General features: G+C 40.9%; 1 protein-coding gene across 1 annotated transcript in view; it reads right to left on the bottom strand.

The window, feature by feature from the left end:
- The window catches only part of ACACA (acetyl-CoA carboxylase alpha), a 220,053-nt gene that overhangs the window by 50,424 nt on the left and 145,140 nt on the right, over positions 1-24,489 (bottom strand). Inside the window, 4 exon segments of the mRNA XM_081108776.1 lie at positions 11,508-11,618; positions 12,249-12,369; positions 21,122-21,219; positions 23,839-24,108. Of these exon segments, the coding sequence (XP_080964902.1) occupies positions 11,508-11,618; positions 12,249-12,369; positions 21,122-21,219; positions 23,839-24,108 (600 nt within the window).

Below are 24,489 nucleotides of genomic sequence, written 5' to 3'. Positions count from 1 at the left end.
ACTCCCTTCTGGCCTGCAAAGTTTCTTTTGAGAAATCAGCTGACAGTTATGGTAGCTCCCTTGTAGGTTACTGATTGCCTTTCGCTTGCCGCTTTTAAGATTCTGTCCTTAACCTTTGGCATTTTAATTATGATGTTTCTTGGTGTGGGCCTCTTTGGGTTCATCTTGTTTAGGACACTCGGTACTTCCTCTCTCATCTCCTTCTAGTACCCCTACAATACGAATGTTGTTAAATCTCCCAATGTTAGCAGGGTGACCATAGGTAGTTGGTGTCCTATGGAGCCCATTGGTACAGTCTCCCTGGTCATCCAAGTTGGATGCTCTATGGGTGTCCCTAATGTAAATTGTGTGTGCTCTCTTGCTATAGTTGAGCCTTGATTTCTGTTGAAATGTTAGTGGGTAGGACTGACTCTTGGGCTGACTGGTTGTGAGGAATGGCCATGACTACAATTAACAAGCTATTGTGTGGAGGTTCACACTACAGAGCAAGATTTGTTTTAGTGGGGCTCTGGTGCCTGCTGAGTCCACCCTTTGGGTGTGTACAGGCCAAGGTCAGTTGCTTCTTGTGCCAAGCCCAGAGCCACCTGGTAGGATCTATAAAGTGATCTTCATTTGATAGCTGCCTGTTATGGGCTTAGAGGTACCTGGAGAGTGGTTATGCTATGAACTGAGGCTGGCTGCTACTAGTGCCAAGTTTGTGGCTGCTTAGCAAAAGGTACTGGGCCCACCCAGGCCAGCCACTGCTTGTTTGGGGTTTGTGGACCTTCTCTTTTTACATCTGTCCCATGTTGTTCAAGAGTCAATTGTATCAGAGTTGTTCTGAGCTGCACAAACCTGACTAATCTATTGAGAAAATGCATATTTCATCAATGGGTCATATAGAAAACAAGATACTTAAAACTTGATTATATGTCCCAATGCTCTTGACTTCTCATATTTGCATCTTATGCTATTGGTCAAATAAGGGTGGGTTCTTTTCTTTAATAACACCAATATTTCAATTTCTCTTATGTGCATACTATTTTAAAGGGTTTAAATTCCAGACACTGAAGCATTATTAAAATTAGGAACCAGTCAAGGATCAACCAGAATGAGGTATCACCTCATACCTGTGAGAATGGCTACCATCAACAAATGGCAAATGCTGGCAAGGATATGGAGACAAGGGAACCCTACTATGCTGTTGGTGGGAATGCAGACTGGTGCAGCCATTATGGAAAACAGTATGGAGTTGTTTTTTTGTTTGTTTTAATTTTTTAAAATATATTTTTATTGATTTTAGAGAGGAAGGGAAAGGGAGAGAGAGAAATAGAAACATCAATGATGAGAGAGTATCATTGATCGGCTGCCTCCTGCACACCCCCCCCCCAGCCCCCCCAGGGATCGAGCCCGCAACCCAGGCATGTGCCCTTGACCGGAATCGAACCCGGGACCCTTCAGTCCACAGGCTGATGTTCTATCCACTGAGCCAAACCAGCTAGGGCCAGTATGGAGTTTCCTCAAATAATTAAATATGGAACTGCCATTTGACCCAGTAATCCCACTTCTAGGAATATATCCTAAGAAACCCGAAACACCAATTAGAAAGAATGTATGCAACCTTATGTTCATAGGAGTACAATTTACAATAGCTAAGATCTGGAAATAGCCCAAGTGCCCATCAGCAGATGAGTGGATAAAAAATCTGTGATACATTTATACCATGGAATACTATGCAGCAGTGAAAAAGAAGGATCTCTTACCCTTTGAGATAGCATGGAGACACCTGGAGAGTATTATGCTAAGCGAAATAAGCCAGTCAGAGAAAGACAAGTATCACATGATCTCATTCACATGTAGAATCTAATGAGCAAAGTAAACCGATGAACAAAATAGACCCAGAGACAGAAGCGTAGAACAGATCGCAGAATCTCAGAGGGAAGATGGGGGAGTTTGAGTGGCTGGGAAGAGATCAACCAAAGAACTTGTATGCATATAGAGTGGTAAAGGCCTGGGGCAGGGGGCAGGGTCAGGCTAGAAGGGGTCAATGTGGGGGTTAAGGGGGACATATGTAATACTTTCATCAATAAAGATTTAATTAAAAAGAAAAGAATCAACCAGAAAAAAACAAAAACTTGAAACCTGGGCATGGTAAACTTTAAGCTTCTCCTTTCACAATTCAATACTCCGAACTGTGTACATTTTAGCTGATTAGACTGTGAAGATGGCCACTCTGAATGAAAGGGAACATAACTAGATTTGGATCCACGCATAGGGAACATACAGATGAGCAGCCAGAAGGCAGGTTTCTAAACAGTCTCGTTTCCAGTCTTTATCACATTCACACAGCAGTCTGTGCACAGCCAGGGCCCAGGTCTGTCTTCCTTCTAGAAAAGACTGGAGTCCTTGCATTTCTAATCTACCAATGTGTGCAGTTCTTGCACTTCTAATTTATGAGTGTTTAGGGGGGATCTCTCTGACTTGGGAACATATTGGCTCGGTCTAATGCTTGGAGATTATTAAACTCGGAGCTATGCTCCACTATCAAGTCTACAGATCTTTTATTTAGAAGATATGGTGCTCTAAATGCACAAAGAGCTCCCTGTCACCTTCACATTAAAGCCCCTAGTGCCTGGTAAATGGAATTATATAGCTGTCATCTCCTTTCCCCAAAGTTTTAAGAGTACAATGGGCTCATTTTTTCACACTCCATCCCAGCTTCAGAACTAAGAGACCTACTTTGTATTGATTTAAGGTCTCAGAAATAAATAAACCTGCTTCACTGCTGTGATTCACAACAAATTCATGATACACTATTGCATGATATATTTCAAGCTCTTGCTCTGGCTCTCTTTTTCCTCTGGTGAGTGATGGGGGAGGTGGGAGGTAGTGGAAAGGTGGGAGGTAGTGGGGAGCTGCAAAGCTGACAGCCTGATGGTTATTGGAGATGGCTGCAGACTGCAAATTCAAGAACAGACACTGTTGGAAGAATATGGGTGTGTGTTTTTTTTAACTGGGGGCAGAGGTGAGAAGCTAATTTACTTGGGTTTCAGGCTGGGGTTGGGGGAAAAGAAAGTTAAGGGGAGAAGGAATAGCTTCAAGTGAACACTAATTTGCAAAGACAGAGCTATGAACATTTGTAGAAAGACAGAAGGTGAAGAAGATCCAGCATAAGAAGGTATATCATATGACTGACAGGAAAATGAAGAAGATGAACCATTCTGCCTAAGGGGACATGTTCATAGTCCTAAGAGGGCACTTAGTTTGAGTTCAGAGACAATGTTTTATTAGGAACAAAAAGTGTAGCGACCCTACATGCCACAAAACCTGTGAAGTAGAGGCACTTCTTCATTCCAATACTCAGGAAGCAACACAATCCTGGAGGTTGGAATGGACACTCTGGAGGTAGGACAGAGATATTATGGAGGTCCACAAAGTGAGCAAGAGACTGCTCATTCTAAGATTTCAGGTTGTGTGTGCCCTTAGAGCTTTAGAGCACCTCAGTCTACATCATGTGACTGATTCCTGAAAGAAGTACCACCAAACCTTGAACCAATGAGTATTACGTACCTAAATATACAGCACTCAAAAATACCTATCCTCCAATTGTGTATCACAGTAATTTTCAACCAGTGTGCTACACGAATTTCTAAATCATGCAATACCTGACCATTTAGTTAGGTATTTCCCCTTAGATTGACCTCTTTCCCCTTAGATTGTCAAATTTTAAAAAAGATGAGAGTCAACACAACAATAGCCATCAGTGTGAATGAACCAAAATTAAACCTTTTTTATGGTGTCAGATCAGCCAAAAATATAGTGTTTGGTGGCCACAGAATTCTAGTAATTAGTTTATGTGTGCCATGAGATGAAAAAGGTTGAAAATCACTGGTGTATAAGGATCCTGACTTTCAAGTAGGCAGGCGATCGGAAAGCCTGATTATGCCACTGTGCATCAGTCCCCTAGGGTTCCACACAGTATTTTACTGTGGTGTTCAGTTTTAGCTGTTTCTCTTGTACCTGCTATTTTATTTTTAGAAATTTCATTTTAGCTGGCAAGTACATTATTTATAAATCCAGTTTCTTTTCTATCTTTGAATAGCATTTTCATCTTTACTACATTTGTTCTTGAGACAAGGCCAGACTCTGAAAGCAAAAGTACATGAGAAAGATTTGGGTTCCATTCAGTTCTACATAGGTTAGACCATAAAACTGGGAGTTGTTTCCTTAATTTTGAACACTACGTTTTAAGAGGAATTAGTCTGCATGTATAGAGAAAAAGCCTTTAGCTAAAAACCGGGAAGAACTTTATAGAGATCAAAGGGTCTGGCTCAAAAAGTACTGACCTTCCCTTCAGTTGAGTTTTTCAAAAATAATTAAATGAATATTTGACAATGGTATTACAGAGGATATACAAACAACAGTTCAGGGGCTGGACTTTTAGAGGATCCTCCACTCCCAACAATTATAACTCTATGGGCACTTGTCACCATGGACACCACCACCAACACACGGCATTTATTCTTCTGTAATATGGGTAAAAAATAGTATTTTTAAAATGTGAAACCATTATACTTTACAAGCTCTACTTCTAACCTCACTAGTATGTAATAATTTTATGTATCACTAACATGTAACCTCACTAATATATAATATCCTAACATGCAGTAAATTTTTTACACCTCCTCCTCCAATCTATCCTCTCCCTGTCACAGCCTAACATGGTTCCCTGCCTACAAATCAATGTCCATCTTCACAGCATAACAGAATACTAGAAATTAAAGAGAATTTAAGATTAATAGGTCCTCTGGTCTTCACCTTAAGGAGGAAAGATTTTACAGAGGAAATTGAGGTTCAAATAGATTAAAGCCCAAAGTTGCTTTACAATGGAGGGGAATAATCTAAGGTTGTCCAACATGACCATTACTGAGTCTATATCCAATGCCCAGCAGGGCCTCAGAGCTTTCACTTCATCTAGAAGATCTGGACCGATACTTACTGCAGGTTCTCCAAGTCTAAACCATCAAACCTACATGGGGTTGTCTTAGAGAAGGAGAAGCGACTTCTACAATGGAGCTCTAAATGATGAATCCATCCTGCAATTTCCCCAAACCAGAGAGCTCGGTATCAGGCTGCTGACAGATTATGAGTCACTAATTGAGTCAAACATACTTGATACAGTTTTCTATCAATCAAACTTGAGAAATATCAAGTGAAAAACAAACAAAACCCCAACAGGGCCAGATTTGCCCATATTTTGTCTGTGTGTGTGTGTGTGTGTGTGTGTTGCGGGGGGAGTGAGGGAAGAGCTTGAAAACTAAGGAGATGTTCTCACTGCAATTCTCTCTGAGAACTCATTCATAATGCTACAGCAGGGCTCACTGAGAAAGGAAGCGCAAATGCCCTCTTTAGAAAAGGAGAGTGATCCCATCTGGAGCTTCGGGAGTACAGGGACTGTCCATCGTGAAAATAGGTAGTTAGGGACTTTTAAAAATGCAAATTGCTGGACTGATCCTTAGAGTGATTATGGGCTATTGTACCAACAAGTCCTTGGGGACTCTTGTAGACAGATGACTGACACATATACTACCCTATCAGGACTGAACATGGTGCCTCTCATGTTAATGTCTTTCCAAAGTGCGGTGATTGTCTTTAGATAACATCTACTGGGAAAGTCAATACATGAATGTACTGGTACAGTGAGGACTGACATCTAACATTCTCTTAAAGGAATGTTTGCTTTCAAAGGATCAGAAAGTATAGAGAATGTTGTGTTTGTATTTTCTTTCCTGGGCCTGGATAATGAGTTGCAATGATAAAGGACCCTATAAATGCATCCCAGGGAAGACCACAGTGCTAGTGATTCACCTACATTAACTCATTTAATCCTCAAAAGAACCTGGTAGATGGTACTATTATTATCAGCATTTTACAGTTAATACAATTGTGACCCGAAAAGGTTAAGTAGATTGTCCGAGGTCACACAACTACTAGGTGGTAGAGCCAGGAATTAAACCTGGTAGTTTGGCTCTAGAGTCCATGTTTTAATCATGCCACCTCCTTAAGTTATGTGAAAGTTACAATGCTGGCCCTAACTGGTTTGGCACAGTGGATAGAGCGTCAGCCTGCGGACTGAAAGGTCCCAGGTTCGATTCCAGTCAAGGGCATGTACCTTGGTTGCGGGCACATCCCCAGTAGGGAGTGTGCAGGAGGCAGCTGATCGATGTTTCTCTCTCATCGATGTTTCTAACTCTCTATCCCTCTCCCTTCCTCTCTGTAAAAAAATCAATAAAATATATTTAAAAAAAAAAAAAAGAAAGTTACAATGCTGCCTCATACGAGAGCTAAAGCTCCCCTTCCCTTCTTGAGCTTCCATGACTCTTATGATGTGTGTCACAGAGTCATGGTGAACATGCAGAATGTACAGTGTAGGCCCCTGGTGCTATGAGCTCATGGGAGGATCTCTGATACTGTACCCAATAGTCAGCAACTTCACATTGCATATTGTAAAGATACATTAAAATATGTATCTACCAGCCTCACATATAGTCCTAGCCACACCCATCATATACTTTCTTATTCCCTGGCAGATGGAGCAGAAATAGGGGCCTGATTTTGCTAAGGGGGTGAGATTTTGGGATGTTTCCCCCCCTAAATCAGAAGCTTTAAAATGCTTATCACAAGGAAGTCACAAATCAAACCTCCTGAATGATCTATAACCCATCTATCATAGCCATTGGCACAGGCCTTACTTCCATAGACAGTTACTGTCCAGAGGACAAGCCATAAACTGCAAATTCTGATTTCTCTGTGTACAGAGAGAGCTTTCACCAAGTCCGAGGCAATGGGCTAGTCTACATCAGTGCCCCTTACACTACGAGGTCCTTCCAGCCTTATCTACCACCTGAACTTGTGTTTAACATACTAAACAGAAACGGAGAGGAGGAGTTGTGGGGAAAGAGAAGTAAACTGGAAAGTTACTGCCAGTGGCACCTGACTCTACAAATTGTCTCAGCCCCTTACAGGTCTATCACCAGTTCCCCAAGCACATAGGTCACTGCCTCTGCCAGGCCAAGAAGGGTAGTTTGTCACATCCATCAAATCTGCCCTCACCCACTCAGCAAGGCATTTTGAGGAATCTGCCACTCACAGCCTACGGTTTGTAGAGCTGGGAACCGATCATCTACTACTTTGAGTGACATGGCATAGCAGGCCGTAGAAGCTTCTCTTATTTATGTCATCACTCTCATGACATTTGGACAAGAAGGAAAATGACCGGACTACCTTCTCGTTTCAGGCCTTATGGACACAAGGACTGAGCCCATTTTAATTGAAACTTGGGGACGTGAAGTTCATGTTCTGACGCTGATCTAGTTTCTGTCAATGGAAACAAGTCACTTTACCTCTTATTGTTTTAGCCTTCACCTATAAATGGCTCTGGCACCACTAGCCCACCCAGAAGATAGCAAGGAGCCAGACAGATGTTCTTGATTTTAAGTTTCCAATAAAGTCACCCAGACTGCCTTTAATCACCAGCCCACTGACTGTAGTACAAATGTCAAATCTGCTTCTGCAGCACTCAAGAAAACCCAGATACTGTCTCTCTCCTCAACTTGGTAACATTTTACAAATAACTGCAGGCAACAAAGAGCAAGACAGACAGAAAAAGAGAATACATAAACACAGAGATCACAAGGGGAAAGGATAAAAATACAAATGTGGGAAGCACTTTCTGGTTTTAGAACAAAAGACACGGTGGCAAAACTTGGTGCTCGTGAATAAAACGTGTAAGTAAAACCACTGAAAGTAAAAGAACAGGAAACTATGGGAATATTCTTACTTTATATGCAGGTTACTCCTGTTGGCTACAAAAATGAAATCCTTTAAAAAGGAATAGTCTTTGGAAGCAAAAGGTAGGAAGGTCTAAACTAATTAAAACAGGTTGGCTAATGATGGGACACAACCATGTGTATACTGAGATGGAATGTAGCCATAAAAGCTGGACATATACATGCACTGTATTAAATTGGAAATGTGTGTGTCTCCAGCTTCATATCTATTAAAGGAATAAACAATTTACATGTTGCTGCATTATGGGAATATGCTATGTGGAGTGTCAATCCTTTCACCCCTTCTCTTCAGATTGAACCATGTTAAGTCAAATCAGAGATGGGGTTTGAGGGGGGTGGGGATGGGGAGAAAAGCAGGGAGAAAGAAAGTTTTAAAAAAATATCTGCCTCAGCAAAAGTTTTCATTAAAATTTTAGACAAATGATCCCTGTGTCCTTCTCCCTTGCTGCCTGGGGCTCCATGCTATTTCTATGCAAATAACAACCTCGTGGTTTATATCTTATTATTTCCACCGGAGCTGCAGCGACATGACCTGAGATGTGTAAGGGGCGGGGGATGGGGCAGGGGGAGTTGGTGAGGGTGGGGAGAGAGAGAAAGAGAGAGGGGAAAAGGGGGAGAGAGAGAGAGAGAGATGGAGTGGGTGTTCACTCAAGTGTGAAAAAATATTGTCAGGGGTGAGCATCAAGAACAAAAAAATTGCAGGGATAACGTGTTTATTTCAGTCCCCCCACCCCTCATCTGTAACCCCCCCCATTTGCAAACCGGCACCTTTTAAAATTCATTGGGCATCAGGCGATCATGCACAATCCATCTGCTTTCACTTTATCATTTGCATTTCATGCCTCCTGGCTTTTGATGTGCTGATACTTTGATGCAGTCAGGAGACGCGCATTATCATTATTTCAATTTTCAAAGGGGTCAACGGGATCGGCACTTGCACACAGAGATTTTTTCCCTACAACCTCTGCGCACTCCTCCCTTCTTTTTCTTCACCCCAATGTTTAACATAAAGGATGAAGACTCAAAAGGGTGGGGGTCAAATGTTTTCCGTCTTAAAGCTTACATATACCACGTACATTTCCACTTCACACAGTCACACACATACTACGAGCAAAATAGTCAAGGTTTAAGGAGGCTGGCTCTACAGTGCTTCAGACACACACAAAGACGTCCTCACACATGGATACTCAGGGAGGCACACACAGAGAAAGAGGGATCTAGAAGCAAGATAGACACAAAGAGACAGAGAGACCAGCACTCACACGGGAAGAGACATGTACTTAAGTGACCTGCACACCCAGAGTCTGTGAGAGAGATTCTTACAGAAAGAAAGGCAAACAGAGATGTGGAAAGTCACCAGTGCACACAAAGACAGAGGAAGCAATCTGAGCATGTAGCTCCGTATAGTTTCCTTTCTCATGCCTGACAGGCAAAGGCAGTGATGGCGAACCTATGACACACGTGTCAGAGGTGACACGTGAAGTCATTTTTTTGGTGATTTTTCTTTGTTAAATGGCATTATATAAATATATAAAATAAATATCAATATATAAAATAAAATAAATACATAAAATAAATATCAAAAATATAAATCTTTGTTTTACTATGGTTGCAAATATCAAAAAATTTCTATATGTGACACAGCATCAGAGTTAAGTTAGGGTTTTTCAAAATGCTGACAAGCCGAGCTCAAAAGGTTCGCCATCACTGGGCAAAGGGGCAGATAGGACATTTTTAATGAATCTGCATGAAATCGTGTGTCCTCCAGCAACATGACCCTATACTTAAGAGGCCACTGACATGAAAACAGAAACGCGGAAGGAGCAGGATTAGGCAACCTCTATAACTGATCATTCCCTTCAGCCACAAATGATCATGTCCTCCTGGAAATGAGCACTGTTGTTGAGCTACAGCTTCAGCTTCACTTGTCTTTTCTCCTGCAACTGGACTTCTCCTTTAACAAGCAGCCCCGTAGGCTAGGAAGATGGTAAATATAATGAATTTGTCTGGAACAATTTAACCAGATTTGAAGAAAAAAATCCTTAAAGCTTTCTTAAAGGCACTCATGCCAGTTTTTAGCCATAAAAACAAAAAACGAGCAACAACACCCCACCAAAACTTTTGCTTTTTGTAATATTCTTTGTATAAACATAGTATCAGGGAGAAAATAACAAACTCACTGAAATAAGATACATTTCAGAAATTAGCTCTTTGTTGAGGCACGGAAATATTATGGAAATACAGGTGTCTTCTTTAAATTCTATTCTCACAAATAATGGAATCAACAACTCCCTTCAACATTCGTCAGTATTGTATCCTAAGAAAATATGCAAAAGAGCAACTTAAAAATGTAGAACATTTAGCAGTTTCTCCCACTGGAATTATTTCCTTCACTATTGGCGGTTCACAATCTTTGCATTTCCTTGGAGAGAAAGACAAGCCCAGAGAAGGACACATGAATGCAGAGAACAAGCTGATCACATCAAACCATTCTCCTCATTTCTGACATCAACAAAAGCTAATTGGACCAATGGAACTATCAACATTTTCTAAATGGCAGTGATAGGATAGGACACTTAATTCCTACTCTTCTACCTGAAGGTCAAGTCTTGATAAAAAGTTAGTGCATGCCTGGTAAATACACTATCCAATACAATTTAGCATGTGTGTAACTCCACAAGCTCAATCACCAATCTACGTAAGAGAGGAAAAGGGAACTGAAATTGTAATGAGGGCCAGCACTTTATGCCAAGTACTAGGTACTTATGTTTTCTCATTTGATCTCTCCAGTATTATTTAAAAATGTAAATTATCCTCCTTTGATAGATAAAGAAGTTGGGGAGCTGAGAGGTTATATTTGTTGTAGTCAGCCAGCCAGTCCCAGACTATTACATATTCCTAGGCTCTGGAGAGAAAATAATTTTCCTATGCCTGCAAAGAAGTCAAATTACATTGTCCTTTGTATATTCAGGTATTCTTAAGTAGTAGTTTTCACTCTTACAAGAAGTGACCTCACCATACCTTTTTATATCCCCCTTGGGAAAAGCCCCAATGAGCTTAGACTGAAAAGGCACAAACGCTTCTTTTGAAGGGAAGATAAGCCTCTATGTTATACTCTTTCCCAGCAATCTTTCCATCCATCCACCCATCTTTCCATTCAATGTTGTCCAAGTACTTCGTCTATGTACAAGGAACCATGTTACATGCCCTTTTTGAGAGGTACATTCACAGATTTCTAACACATTAAAACTTGATATTCTCAACACATTCAGAGGAAGTTTCAGAGAACAGCTCTATGTCTGGACATAGATATCATTTCCCTTACTCATAGATGAGAAAAAGGGAGGGAGGGCAGAATTGAAGCGTTCGATTAATTCTCTTTCTAGAAAAACACTAGAATGTAAACTCTTTGGAGCAGGAGTTTTATACGGTTTGTTCATTAACATATCCACAGGGCTTGAAACAGTGCTCAGCACATAGTAGATACTCAAAATATTTGTTGAATGAATGAATGAACAGGCAAGCAAGGCAATGGTTAGGGAAGATGGAAGGAAAGGTGAAAAGACAGACTGAGGAAGGCATGGCTTGCATGGATCCTCCCAATCAGGATCCTGAATCAAGAATTTGCAGTAACCTTCAGACAGCTTCACATACTTCTCCCAACCTCTAGAAACTTACTTTGTTGAGGGCCCCAGCTCCTGTCAGAATTAAGTGAGAATTTTCAACCTGGATGGTTCTCTGTCCCAGCCGGACAAGGTAAGCCCCAATTCCAATGGCCCGGCATGTAACCTTAAAAAAAAAAAAAAAATCTACAAGTCACATATTTATATCCTCTCCTAAGTTGTAAAAACTAAGGCACAGATATGTAAAACTCACATTAACAGGAAAAAAAAATACTGCTTTTATAAAGTTTGTTTAACACGTCAAGCACCCAGTCAGTCACGGATGACTGACACTATACTTTCCATCCGGAAGACAAAACAAGCTGGGCTCTTAATATGTTAATAACAATATTAAAAATAGAAAGGAAAAGAAGATACAGAACTCATACAATGATTCAAATATTAGCCCCTTTATGTCTCATATTTTTGCCCATTTCACAAATGCTTGGCATCGATATTAGAGGTATGAACAAAGAAAGTAGTAAGAGGAGAAGAAATTTAAGCTGTTAAAACTCTGATAGAATATTTAAAGAAATAAATTAAACTAAAGGCTAAAAGTAGATATCAGGTTTATCTGAGAAATTCAATTGTTTACACTATCCTATCTTCCCATGATTATGTACAATTAAAATCAAATTGTAGATATAAAAACTTGAAGAAATGCTCTCATTTTGGGCTGAATAGCAGGGATGGGGCAAAAAGAAATCCCACCTACACAGTCAGCTCTTCAAAAATTTCACATTTAGGCAAGATTTACCAGGCTAATGGTGATGATCTCATCATAGGCCAATGAGGTTTCTCCAGCAATCATTCCAGAACCTCGAAGGTTCTCTGCTCCAAGTCCCTCTTCCTTCCCAATAATATCAGTTATCTTGTACCTATTGGATACAGACATGCCAAATTACGACGGTTTAACACAATAGCAACAATCTTTTAAAAGAATAATCACCATTAACAGGCTACTAAAAGCATACAGAAAGCATTCGGGAAGCTTATATATAACCTATAATCTTTATTCATATATCTTTCCTTCGTAGCTTGGTTCCTCTTTTGTCTAGATGCAATCCTATACAATAAAAGCCTAATATGCAAACTGTCCCTTCGATCAGGAGTTCGATCGCTTGTTATGACGTGCGCTGACCACCAGGGGGTGGCGTGAAACATGGCAGGAATCAGCAATGCGGCCTGGCAGCAGGCAGCAGTGGAGGTACTGCCAGCCCTGACGGGCCCCAATGAGAGTGGGACCATGGCAAGATAGTGGACCAGGTGAGCAGGCGGCGCCAGGCCAAGGTGGGTGCAAGTGGGGCCCGATCACCCCACCGATTGCCCCGCAGGTGGTGACAAGTGGCAGCGGTGGGGAATGGGGCCGCCGCCCAGCTCCCAGTCACTGAGGGAGCCGGGCAGAGGCTGATGACTCAGGCGGAGGGGGGTGCACAGGGACCCAGGGCCCAGAGGTCAGCTGGGACCTGCCCTTCCACACCAGATGCTCGATTGCCGGCCAGGCCTAGGGACCACACCTGTGCATGAATTTTGTGCACCAGGCCTTTAGTATGGTATAAAATAAAGAGCAACATCTAGAATTAAGTAGATAGATTTATTTTTTTGAATTGTTTTATTGCTTAAAGTATTACTAGATTTAAATCCCTGCTCTGACACACACATCATCAATGTGACTTTGGTGATAACAGTAATTTCTATAAAATGGGGAATGGGATAACAGTATCTACCTCTAAGAGTTGACACAAGTTAAATTAAAGCAACAAGGGGAGGGTTTGCCACATAGATGGCACTCAGATTTTAGAACAAATTTCTAGAAAACATTTCTTAAAGGCAGAATCAATGCACATTTCTACAATAAGCAATAGCCATTAAATCATCAATTTTTGATCAATGTTACATAGGAACAAGAAAATCCAGAGGTGTAGTGAGAACGATAAGCCCAATTTCTAAAGTCAAAAATTCTCTCTCTTTCTAAGACAGGGATGAGGGGGAAAGTCAAGACAATGCACTCCTATCCCTACTCCTCTGTAAATATCAAGTGTATGCACAAAGGTTCCTGGCTACAGGCCTCTGGAGGGGCAGGTGGAATGTGTGTAGAAGTGAAATGCTGGCCAACTTGTCCAGAAAGCATCCTGTGGATCCAGAGGGAACCACTCATCTGTCTTCTTGGCAGGGGATTAGGAGTGACAACTGATAATGGGAAATGGGAGATGGGGAATGCAACTAATAAAAGAAAGGAAAAATACAAAGTTAGAAGTAGAGATGGGCATATATTATTTACTGTTCCATGTGTACCCAGAAGGCTTGGCACTGGGCATAGTTTTATAAATTGAAATAATAAATAAGTATCCCATAGTGGCTCTTAAACTACTTTTTTTTTTGCCCCCATATTTCTCTGCTCCCTTCTTTACTTCGAGCCCTCCATCAATTCCTTTTCTTTGCCTTTGTTATTGGTTTGTGACTTTGCATCTTTGCTTTCCAGTTTCCCTTGCCTTTCTATTTTTAGCTTCTCCCAAAAATTCTCCAATTCTTACTTTGGCTCTGTATCTAGACTCTAGCTTCTAGAGTTACATTACAGGTAAAGCTTATCTTCTTTAAGGAGTTAATGAGCCACATTAATTTGGCAGAGGGAAGAGGGAGATTATGTGTTCTTTTTATAAGGCTCACAAGCCATACAGTCACAAACACTCAAGGACCCAGTCAGCTTTCCTTGCAAAGCAGATCTTTTCCCTTCTTTTTTTTTTTTGAATTATTATTTTTTTTATTGCTTAAAGTATTACAAAGGGTATTACATATGTGTCCTTTTTTCCCCCCTACCCTTGACAGTCCCCTAGCCTCCCCTATCCCCCAGTGTCTTATGTCGATTGGTTATGCTTATATGCATGCATACAAGTCCTTTGGTTGATCTCTTACCCCCCTCCCTGCTGCCCCCCAACCCTCCCCGGCCTTCCCGCTGCAGTTTGACAATCTGTTTGAGGCAGCTCTGCCTCTGTATCTATTATTGTTCAAAAGTTTATAATGGCCTCTATTATCCATGAATGAGTGAGATCATGTGGTATTTTTCCTTCACTGACTGGCTTATTTCACTTAGCATAATGCTCTCCAGCTCCATCCATGCCGTTGCAAATGGTAAGAGTTCCTTCCTTTTTACAGCAACATAGTATTCCATCGTGTAGATCTACCAAGGTTTTCTAATCCATTCATCTACTGATAGGCACTTAGGCTGCTTCCAGATCTTAGCTATGGTGAATTGTGCTGCTATGAACATAGGGGTGCATATATCCTTTCTGATTGGTGTTTCTGGTTTCTTGGGATATATTCCTAGAAGTGGGATCACAGGGTCAAATGGGAGTTCCATTTTTAGTTTTTTGAGGAAACTCCATACTGTCTTCCATAGTGGCTGCACCAGTCTGCATTCCCATCAGCAGTGCACGAGTGTTCCTTTTTCTCCACATCCTCTCCAGCACTTGTCGTTTGTTGATTTGTTGATGATAGCCAGTCTGACAGATGTGAGATGGTACCTCATTGTTGTTTTGATTTGCATCTCTCGGATGATTAGTGACTTTGAGCATGTTTTCATATGTCTCTTGGCTTTCTGAATGTCTTCTTTTGAAAGGTGTCTATTTAGGTCCTTTGCCCATTTTTTGACTGGATTATTTATCTTCTTTTTGTTAAGTTGTATGAGTTCCCTATAAATTTTGGAGATTAGGCCCTTATCAGATATGACATTGGCAAATATGTTTTCCCACGCAGTGGGTTTTCTCGTTGTTTTGTTAATGGTTTCTTTTGCTGTGCAGAAGCTTTTTATTTTGATGTAGTCACATTTGTTCATTTTCTCTTTAGTTTCAAGTGCCCTAGAAGCTGTATCAGTGAAGAAATTGCTTTGGCATATGTCTGAGATTTTGTTGCCTTTGGATTCTTCTAGAATTTTTATGGTTTCCTGTTGTACATTTAAGTCCTTTATCCATTTTGAGTTTATTTTTGTGTATGGTGTAAGTTGGTGATCTAGTTTCATTTTCTTGCATATATCTGTCCAATTTTCCCAACACCATTTATTGAAGAGACTATCTTGGCTCCATTGTATGTTCTTGCCTCCTTTGCCAAATATTAATTGAGCATATTGGTTCGGGCCGATTTCTGGGCTCTCTATTCTATTCCATTGATCTATATGCCTATTCTTGTGCCCGTACCAGGCAGTTTTGAGAACAGTGGCTTTGTAATACAGCTTGATATCTGGTATTGAGATCCCACCTACTTTGTTCTTTTTCAGGATTGCTGCAGCTATTCGGGGTCTTTTTTTATTCCAGATGAATTTTTGCAGAGTTCGTTCTAGATCTGTGAAGTATGCCGTTGGTATTTAAATGGGAAGTGCGTTGAATTTATAGATTGCTTTGGGTAGTATGGACATTTTAATGATGTTGATTCTACCAATCCATGAACACGGTATGTTCTTCCATTTGTTTATGTCTTCCTCTGTATCTTTTTTCAACGTCCTGTAGTTTTCTGAGTAGAGGTCTTTTACCTCTTTAGTTAAGTTTATTCCTAGGTAGCTTAATTTTTTTGGTGCGATGGTAAATGGGATTGTTTTTATAATCTCTCTTTCTGAAAGTTCACTATTGGTGTATAGAAATGCCTCAGATTTCTTGTGCCAGGAGCCGGTCCATCCTTGCTGTTTCAAGGGACCTGGCGTATATAGCATACTATTCTTAATATGTTTGCTCCCCTTAGCGCTGCGTGTTTTAACCAAGGTCACCTCTCCGAGAAAGGTTGTTTCCCCAGGTAGGAATTTTTCCCTGAAGTCAGGGAGGGGATGCCTCTCCGAGAAAGGTTGTTTCCCCAGGTAGGAATTTTTCCCTGAAGTCAGGGAGGGAATAAAACCTCTTAACTAAGTGCCAGGCGGGTAATTAATCACTTTAACTATGAACAATCATGCTTAAGCTACATAATCTTTACTCCCTGGAATGGAGATAAGAAACGCCCTAACCTTTGTAATAGAGATTGATAGGATTGGAATCAACTAGTATAAATACAGATGTAAGAACACAGAACTTAGAACACAGAATTTAGAAGAGAGACAGAAGACAGAACCTACATAGCGAGAGAAGAAGACAGAACCTACACAGAACCTACAGACAGAAGAACTTCGCTGGAGAGAACATGGCAAAAGATCCTGGACTGAACCTGACTACAGAAATTGGCAAGAGAACCTGACTAGAACCTGGTGACTGAACCTGGCTGGAGAACCTGGACAGAACCTGGCTGGAGAACCTAGCGAGGGAACATGGCTACAGAACCTGGATGGAGAACCTGGAGAACCTAGCAAGAGAACATGGACACAGAACCTGGCTGGAGATCCAAAGCAGAACCTCTCTGGAGATCCAGACCAGAACTTGGCTGGAGATCCCAGCTAGAGATCCTGGCTGGGCTGCTGATCAACTGAACGCTGTCTCCGTGTCATTCCTTCTTCGCCGACTCCGTCCACACGTTTGGGGACCCCTGGACCCGCTGGGGTTGGACCCCGGCATTCTTGGTGTTAATTTTGTATCCTGCTACATTGCCAAATTCATGTATTAAGTCTAGTAGCTTTTTGATGGAGTCTCTAGGGTTTTGTATGTATAATATCATGTCGTCTGCAAATAAGGACAGTTTTACTTCTTCTTTTCCAATTTGGATACCTTTTATTTCTTCTTCTTGCCTAACTGCAATGGCTAACACTTCCAGTACTATGTTGAACAGGAGTGGCGAGAGGGGGCATCCCTGTCTTGTTCCTGTTCTTAGGGTAAAAATGGTGTTAGTTTTTGTCCATTGAGTATGATGTTGGCTGTGGGCCTGACATATATGGCTTTTATTATGTTGAGGTATGATCCTTCTACTCCCGCGTTACTGAGAGTTTTTATCAAAAATGGGTGTTGAATTTTGTCAAATGCTTTTTCTGCATCAATTGATATGACCATGTGGTTTTTTTCTTTCAATTTGTTTATGTGATGTATCACGTTTATTGATTTGTGGATATTGTACCATCCTTGCATCCCTGGGATAAATCCTACTTGGTTATCTTTCTGATGTACTGCTGGATCCAATTTGCTAAGATTTTGTTGAGGATTTTGGCATCTATGTTCATGAGGGATATTGGCCTGTAATTCTCTTTCATTGTGTTGTCTTTACCTGGTTTTGGTATTAGGGTGATGCTGGCTTCATAGAATGAGCTTGGAAGTGTTCTCTTTTCCCTTCTAAGGACTGCACATTACTTCACAGGTGTTCATGATCTGTTAAGTGCCCTCTTCTTCCAGTGTATTACATGGAAAAGAGTGAAAATTTCCCACATTCTGCTCTATGATCTGAGTTTTCTATCATTGAGGCTACCATTCTTTAAAGCAGTACCAAATTTTAATCTATATAATAAAAGCCTAAGGGACTGTTATGGTGGAACGACCAGAACGACCAGTCGCTAGGTTGTGCACTGACCACCAGGGGGCAGATGCTCAATGCAGGAGCTGCCCCCTGGTGGTCAGTGCACTCCCACAGAGGGAGTGACGCTCAGCCAGAAGCCAGGCTCATGGCTGTCAGCACAGCAGCGGTGGCAGGAGCCTCTCCCACCTCTGCAGCAGTGCTAAGGAGCAGCAAGCCGAGCGGTAAGGAGCAGTGAGCAGGCAGGCAGTAAGGAGTGAGGGGTCCCGGACTGCATGGGGGATGATTGACTGCTGACTTAGGGCCACTCCCCACGGCAGTTGGACATCCAGAGGGGTCCCGGACGGTGAGAGGGCATAGGTGGGCTAAGGGATCGCCCTCTCTCCCCAGTGCATGAATTTTGTGCACCAGACCTCTAGTCCTATATAATAAAAGCGTAATATGCAAATAGACCAAATGGCAGAACCGAACAACCAATCAAAGCATAATATGCTAATTATATGCTCAGGCTGCTCAACCACTTGCTATGATGTGCACTGATAACCAGGGGACAGTCAACTGGTCGACCAGTCACTATAATGTGCACTGACCACCAGGGGGCAGATGCTCCAACCGGTAAGTTAGCTTGCTGCTGGGGTCTGGCCAATCGGGACTGAGCTAGATGGGCTGGACACACCTTGGAGCCCTCCCGCAGTCTCTCCCTGGCCCGATCATGCACTGGTGGAGTCCCTCAGCCTGGCCTGCACCCTCTTGCAACCCGGGACCCCTTGGGGGATGTCGGAGAGCCAGTTTCAGCCCAATCCCACAGGCCACTCCCCTTGGGAGGGTGCCAGACACAGGGCTCATGGCTGGCAAGCACTGCTGTGGCAGCGCGAGCCTCTCCCGATCGGGACTGATTGGGCACAAGCCCGCAACAAACACAGTGGGGCCGGGATGAGCGGGAGTGGCAGGTAGGAGCTGCAGGCAGCGTTGGACTGCGGGTTTTGACCCGATCCCTGCAGGCCACCCAGAGGGACCCCACCCGTGCATGAATTCATGCACCAGACCTCTAGTGTTATAAAAATCTTTACATAGTGCAATACAATTAACAAAACACATTCATATATATCATTTTTGATCCTCACAACAATCCAGTGAGATAGGTAATACCACCTCCACTATTAAAGGCAGTAACAGCAATAGTCAGGATTTTTAACTGTTTAGTACAGGGGTCCTCAAATTTTTTAAACAGTGGGCCAGTTCACTGTCCCTCAGACCGTTGGAGGGCCGGACTATAGTTTAAAAAAAACTATGAACAAATTCCTATGCACACTGCACATATCTTATTTTGAAGTAAAAAAACAAAACGGGAACAAATACAATATTTGTATTTGCATGTGGCCCGCGGGCCATAGTTTGAGGACCCCTGGTTTAGTATGTGCTCAGTGCTGTGCTAAGGGCTTTACATATATTAGTTTACTTGGCCTTCACCTTACAGATGAGGAAACTAAAGCTCAGAAAAGAAAAACAACTTGCTTTAACCAACTTCATTGGTAATAAAAAATACCAGTTAAAATGACAAATTGTTTATATGCTATTTTATTAATTAACAATAATTGATGTTGGCAAGGGTGGAGAAAAATTAAAGAGGAGAAACAAATAGTATTATAACCTACCGGTGGGAGTGCAATCTGAAATCATCAAAAAATATTTAAAATGGATATATTTTTAAACCAGTAATTCACTTTCAGAAATTAACCCAAAGGAAACAGAGATATTCCTAAAAGTTTATATAACAGAATGCTCAGCCCAGGGAGATTAACAGTTAAAGTTTGGAATAGTCTGAATGTTCATTTATGTTCTATTCATTACAATGAAATACTATAAAACCATAAAATATCATATTCTCAAATAATATTTTTTTAATATACAAAAATTTTCCCAAAATAATTTTTAGTGAAAAGAATAAATTAACAAAAGTTTTCCTATTACAGCCCAATTATTAGGGGAAAAATACATATATAGAAAAGACAGCAAGAATATACTGCACTTTAATAATTGTGTCTCTCGGCAAAATAAAAGAACAAACAAAATAGAAACAGACTCATTTATAGAGAGTAGACTGATGATTGCCAGAGGAGAGAGGGGTTGGAGAGCTGGGTGAAAAAGGTGTAGGGATTAAGAACTACAAACTGGTAGTCACAAAACAGTCACGAGGATGTAAAAAAAGTACAGCATAAGAAACATAGTCAATAATATTCTAATAGCCCTGCCCGGTTTGGCTCAGTGGATAGAGCATCAGCCAGTGGACCAAAGAGTCCTGGGTTCGATTCTAGTCAAGAGCATGTACCTTGGTTGCAGGCTCCTCCCGGCCTGGGCCCTAGTCAGGGCTCCTGCAAGAGGCAACCAATCGATGTGTTTCTCTCACATCGGTGTTTCTCTCTGTCTTTTCCTCTCTCTCCCATTCTCTTTAAAAATCAATGAAAAAATATCCTCCGGTGAGGATTAACAAAAACAAACAAACAAAAAATAAATAAAGGTGATTAAATGTTTATAAAAAAAATAATATTGTAATAACTATGTACAATACAAGGTGGGTACTTAAAATATCAGTGGGAGACCACTTTGTAAGATATATGATTGTTTAACTACTATGCTGTATGCCTGAAATTAATAAAAGATAATTTTGAATGTAAACTGTAATTAAAAAATAAATTTAAAGCCGAAACCAGTTTGGCTCAGTGGATAGTTCGTCGGCCTGCAGACTGAGAGGTCCCAGGTTCGATTCCGGTCAAGGGCATGTACCTGGGTTGCGGGCATATCCCCAGTAGGAGATGTGCAGGAGGCAGCTGATCGATGATTCTCTCTCATCGATGTTTCTAACTCTCTATCTCCCTCCCTTCCTCTCTGTAAAAAATCAATAAAATATATTTAAAAAATAAAAATAAAAAAAAAAATTAAAAAATACTGTGTCTCTAGGTAGGATTGTAGCTGATTTTTATTTTTTATTCATAATTGTTTACATGTTCTGACTTTTATAAAATGAATAAATATTATAAATATAATTAAGGTTTTTCAGCTAATAAGTGGTAGACCTCAAATACAAACCTAAAACCTCTAAATATGTAACAAGCAATCTTCATTGCTCTTCAAGGTCATGAATAGCAGGACAGTAAGGAAAAAATAATCATGTTCTCCTTCCTTTAACCCAGGGCCAAATTATTCTGATACATATATACCTACCTGGATTCTCCTTCATCCTCCACATGTTCACAATGGACAGAGTTGAGAGCACTGACTCTCTTATAATCTTGAGGGGTCAGATATAAATATTTGTATCCCTGGGAAGCACAAATAGTTAACTCATTATCTGCCATTGTCACATAACCAGAAGACACAGCAAAGCATGCATAATGCAGCTTGTTCCAAAGCTAGCTTTAAATTGCCACATCACTTCTTAGAGTTACTGTCTAATAGATTACTAGCATAGACAGTTCTCCTTTGAAAGATGGAAGTGCCTATTTCTCCAGTCACTGACTGTCTGTCCTTGAAACAAGATGTCTTATAGCTACAATGCCAAGTGTATTCCATTTATTTCATTTTCACTAGGGTTAAAAGGTCACTTTCTGATCTCTAGTGACACCTCTATTAAAGACATAAACACAAAATTAAAGAATTATGTGAATTACTATGTTTTACTTTCTCAAATCCATAATACCATAAAAATATAAATGGGTATGGGATAATTGAAAGAATCACAATATTGGATATTCAATATTAAAATCAGAAGTCTATGCAGTGCTAATAATCAGTAACCACTGAACTCAAGCCTTTTTCTTTTTTAAATAAACAACTCCTAATGCCAATTTACATTTTAAAAATTATACTAACATTTCATAATTGATTTACTTTTATACATACAAGTATACACTCACATACAAAGTATGTGACCGAGTGTTTAAGTGAATTAGTCACTCAGCCAAAAAAAAGTAAACAGAGAAAAACATTTTAAATACTCTGAGAAATTATGCCCACCATTTAACTCAATGAATTAGAAGCTACATTTAGGCAGACACAGTGAGCATAATATGGAAGAGACATGAATCTGCCATTGATTTTGCATGACTTATGACGAGAACACTTTGTAGCACCGAGTGTCATTAGTATGTCAGTCAGCATATATTTACTGAGTGCCTATTATGTGCAAGATAGGCACTGGAAAAACGGGAACGAACAAAACAGATAAAAATTTCTGGCCTTATGGAAATTATCTTCTAGTAAGAGAGAACACGTACAACCTAAATAAGTAAAACATAGACTGTTAATGGGAATGATGTTTAAGAAAAAAATAAAACAGAAAATCACCAAAGTAGGCTTCATTGAAAGTGTCAGTTGAGCAAAGATCTGAAGAACTGAAGAAATGAGACATGAGGATATTGGGGGAGGGAGGGGAAACATTTTAAGCAGAAGGAACCACAAGTGCAAAAGTGCTGATGTATGAGTGTGCCTAGCGGGTTCAAGGTAAGTATTTGTATGCTAAAGGGGTAGACCCAGTACAGAGGGGGGAAATGGGGGGGGAGGGCGGAGAAGGGGTTGGGAGGAGAAGTGTTGACCTACATCTTTAAGTTGGCAAGAAGAGAAAGGATCAAGTGAACAAGAGGAGGCATTGGCCTTAGATAGGAGCAGGGACCATTCTCCCAAAGTTCAGAGAGACAATGGAGAGTAAGGGCACAGATGCAGATATGTGGGAGCTTGTGGAAGCTGTCTTCAAATTGCTTCTTTTTCCAGTAAATTGGACAGCAAGGTCATCAGCTAAGAGTGAGGATGGGAAAAGAAGGTGTTAGAGATTTGAGGAGAGAGAAGATGCAAGACTATCATTGAAAAGGTTGGTAAACTTGAATGTACAGACCAGTCAATAGTACTTTGTATTTTTCTCTATCAACGTTCAGCTAAGTGCGTTCAGGTATGGGAATAGGTGGAGAGAGCTGGATTTAAACAAGGGTTGTAAAGACACAGGGTAAGCAGAATGAAGACAGAAGCAAAAAAGTTGAGGGTGTAGGAAAGGTGGTACCTATAATGTGATTATAATAATTAACCTATGATTGACCTTAGGATTTAAGCTGGATAGAAATAAAATGAGAATGTAAGGAAGAAGTGAGTAACAAATGAAGGGTAGTAGGATTAATAGTTGTAGGTCCTGGTGTGTTCAAAGGATTGTTGGACTTGGGTACTAAAGAAAGTGAGCTGCAAAGATAGAATGGAGGAGTGGCAAAGAAAGGGAAGCTTGAAATTGAGATTATGGGAATGAGAGGCTAGGATGTCCCAGCAACCAAAAGAGGCAAAGGTTGAGAGGGAGTGACTAAGGTTGGGGAACACTATAATAATGGGCAGTGGCAATATGGCACAGTCTGATGACAAAGACAGAGGTTTTCAGAGAGAAAGGAGGGAAAAGGGTCTGTAAAGAGCAATGAGGCACAAGGAAGATGCTGTTGCCCTTCCAGGCTTGAGAATACAAAAACAGAGAAATCACTCAGTTCCTAAGAGGGCTACAAAGGAAGCAGTGTATTGAAAGGACAGGCAGGTTTCAAGTAGAACATGGGCTGGAGAACAATCAGAGAAGAACCTGAGGATATAAGGGATGTTGCTGATGACTGACCATAAGTCCCAGAAGCCACAGTGGACTAGTTTAAAGACAGACATTTTTTGTTTAGCATGTCACATGTTAAATACATACCTACTATTTCACATAGTGTTCAACCAAAAAATCAGCAATATAATCTTCAGAGATGGAGGAAAAACCAGGTGAACGTATTGAGAGACAATTTGTTTCCAACATGGTTTACCATCAATTATGGCTTTCAAATTTAAACCTCTGCCTCTCCCCCACCTCTCTACACATGTACATACACATATGCCTAACCATATAGTGTCTTGAAGTATTATTTTTCCTTAGTTTGTACCTTGTAAGGATCCTCAGGATCTACCCAGGCCACATGAAACATGTGACGAATTTCTTCTGCCAATCCAATTCTTGCTCCGCTGTTGGCTGCTACATAGATGCGTGGGATACCCTCTGCCCTGGCAAGCTCAGAAGCTCTGAGAAACAGCAAATCCTCCTGGGGCCCAAAGGACCCAATTCGGTATGTGATGTCATTGCCAATAACAATGATATCTCGGCCTTCAGGATACTCAGGACTTTTAAGGGTCATTTTCCAAGCCACCATGCCAATCTGCAAAAGCAAAAAGCAAACAAATAAATACGAGCTTCTTACATGTAGATTTTCTTTGCGGGTTCCTTGAAAGTATCGGACACAGCCACCATGTAGATGTGCATACACACTGCTAAAGAGCCAAGCTCCCTGTGGCAAACTAGAACACATATTCTAGCATATTTCTTTAGATCATGTTGAAAACAGCTGGTTTCCTATGTACTTCAGTTATCTCAATTCCATCTTTGGGCCTGCTCAAAGAAGTAAAAAACAAAACAAAAAAGAAACCAAAGCCAAAATGTACTCAGAATTCCTGTGGAAGAATGCCATGGCACTGGGAATTAAATCCAGAACTCTTGAACTTACTACGCTATCTACTAAGACACTAGTTCATTTTTCTTT

Source organism: Myotis nattereri (assembly GCF_964212035.1).
Source record: "Myotis nattereri genome assembly, chromosome: 16".
NCBI lineage: Eukaryota > Metazoa > Chordata > Mammalia > Chiroptera > Vespertilionidae > Myotis > Myotis nattereri.
The sequence above is the reverse complement of the archived record's forward strand: the minus strand, read 5'-3'. Positions and strand labels throughout refer to the sequence as shown.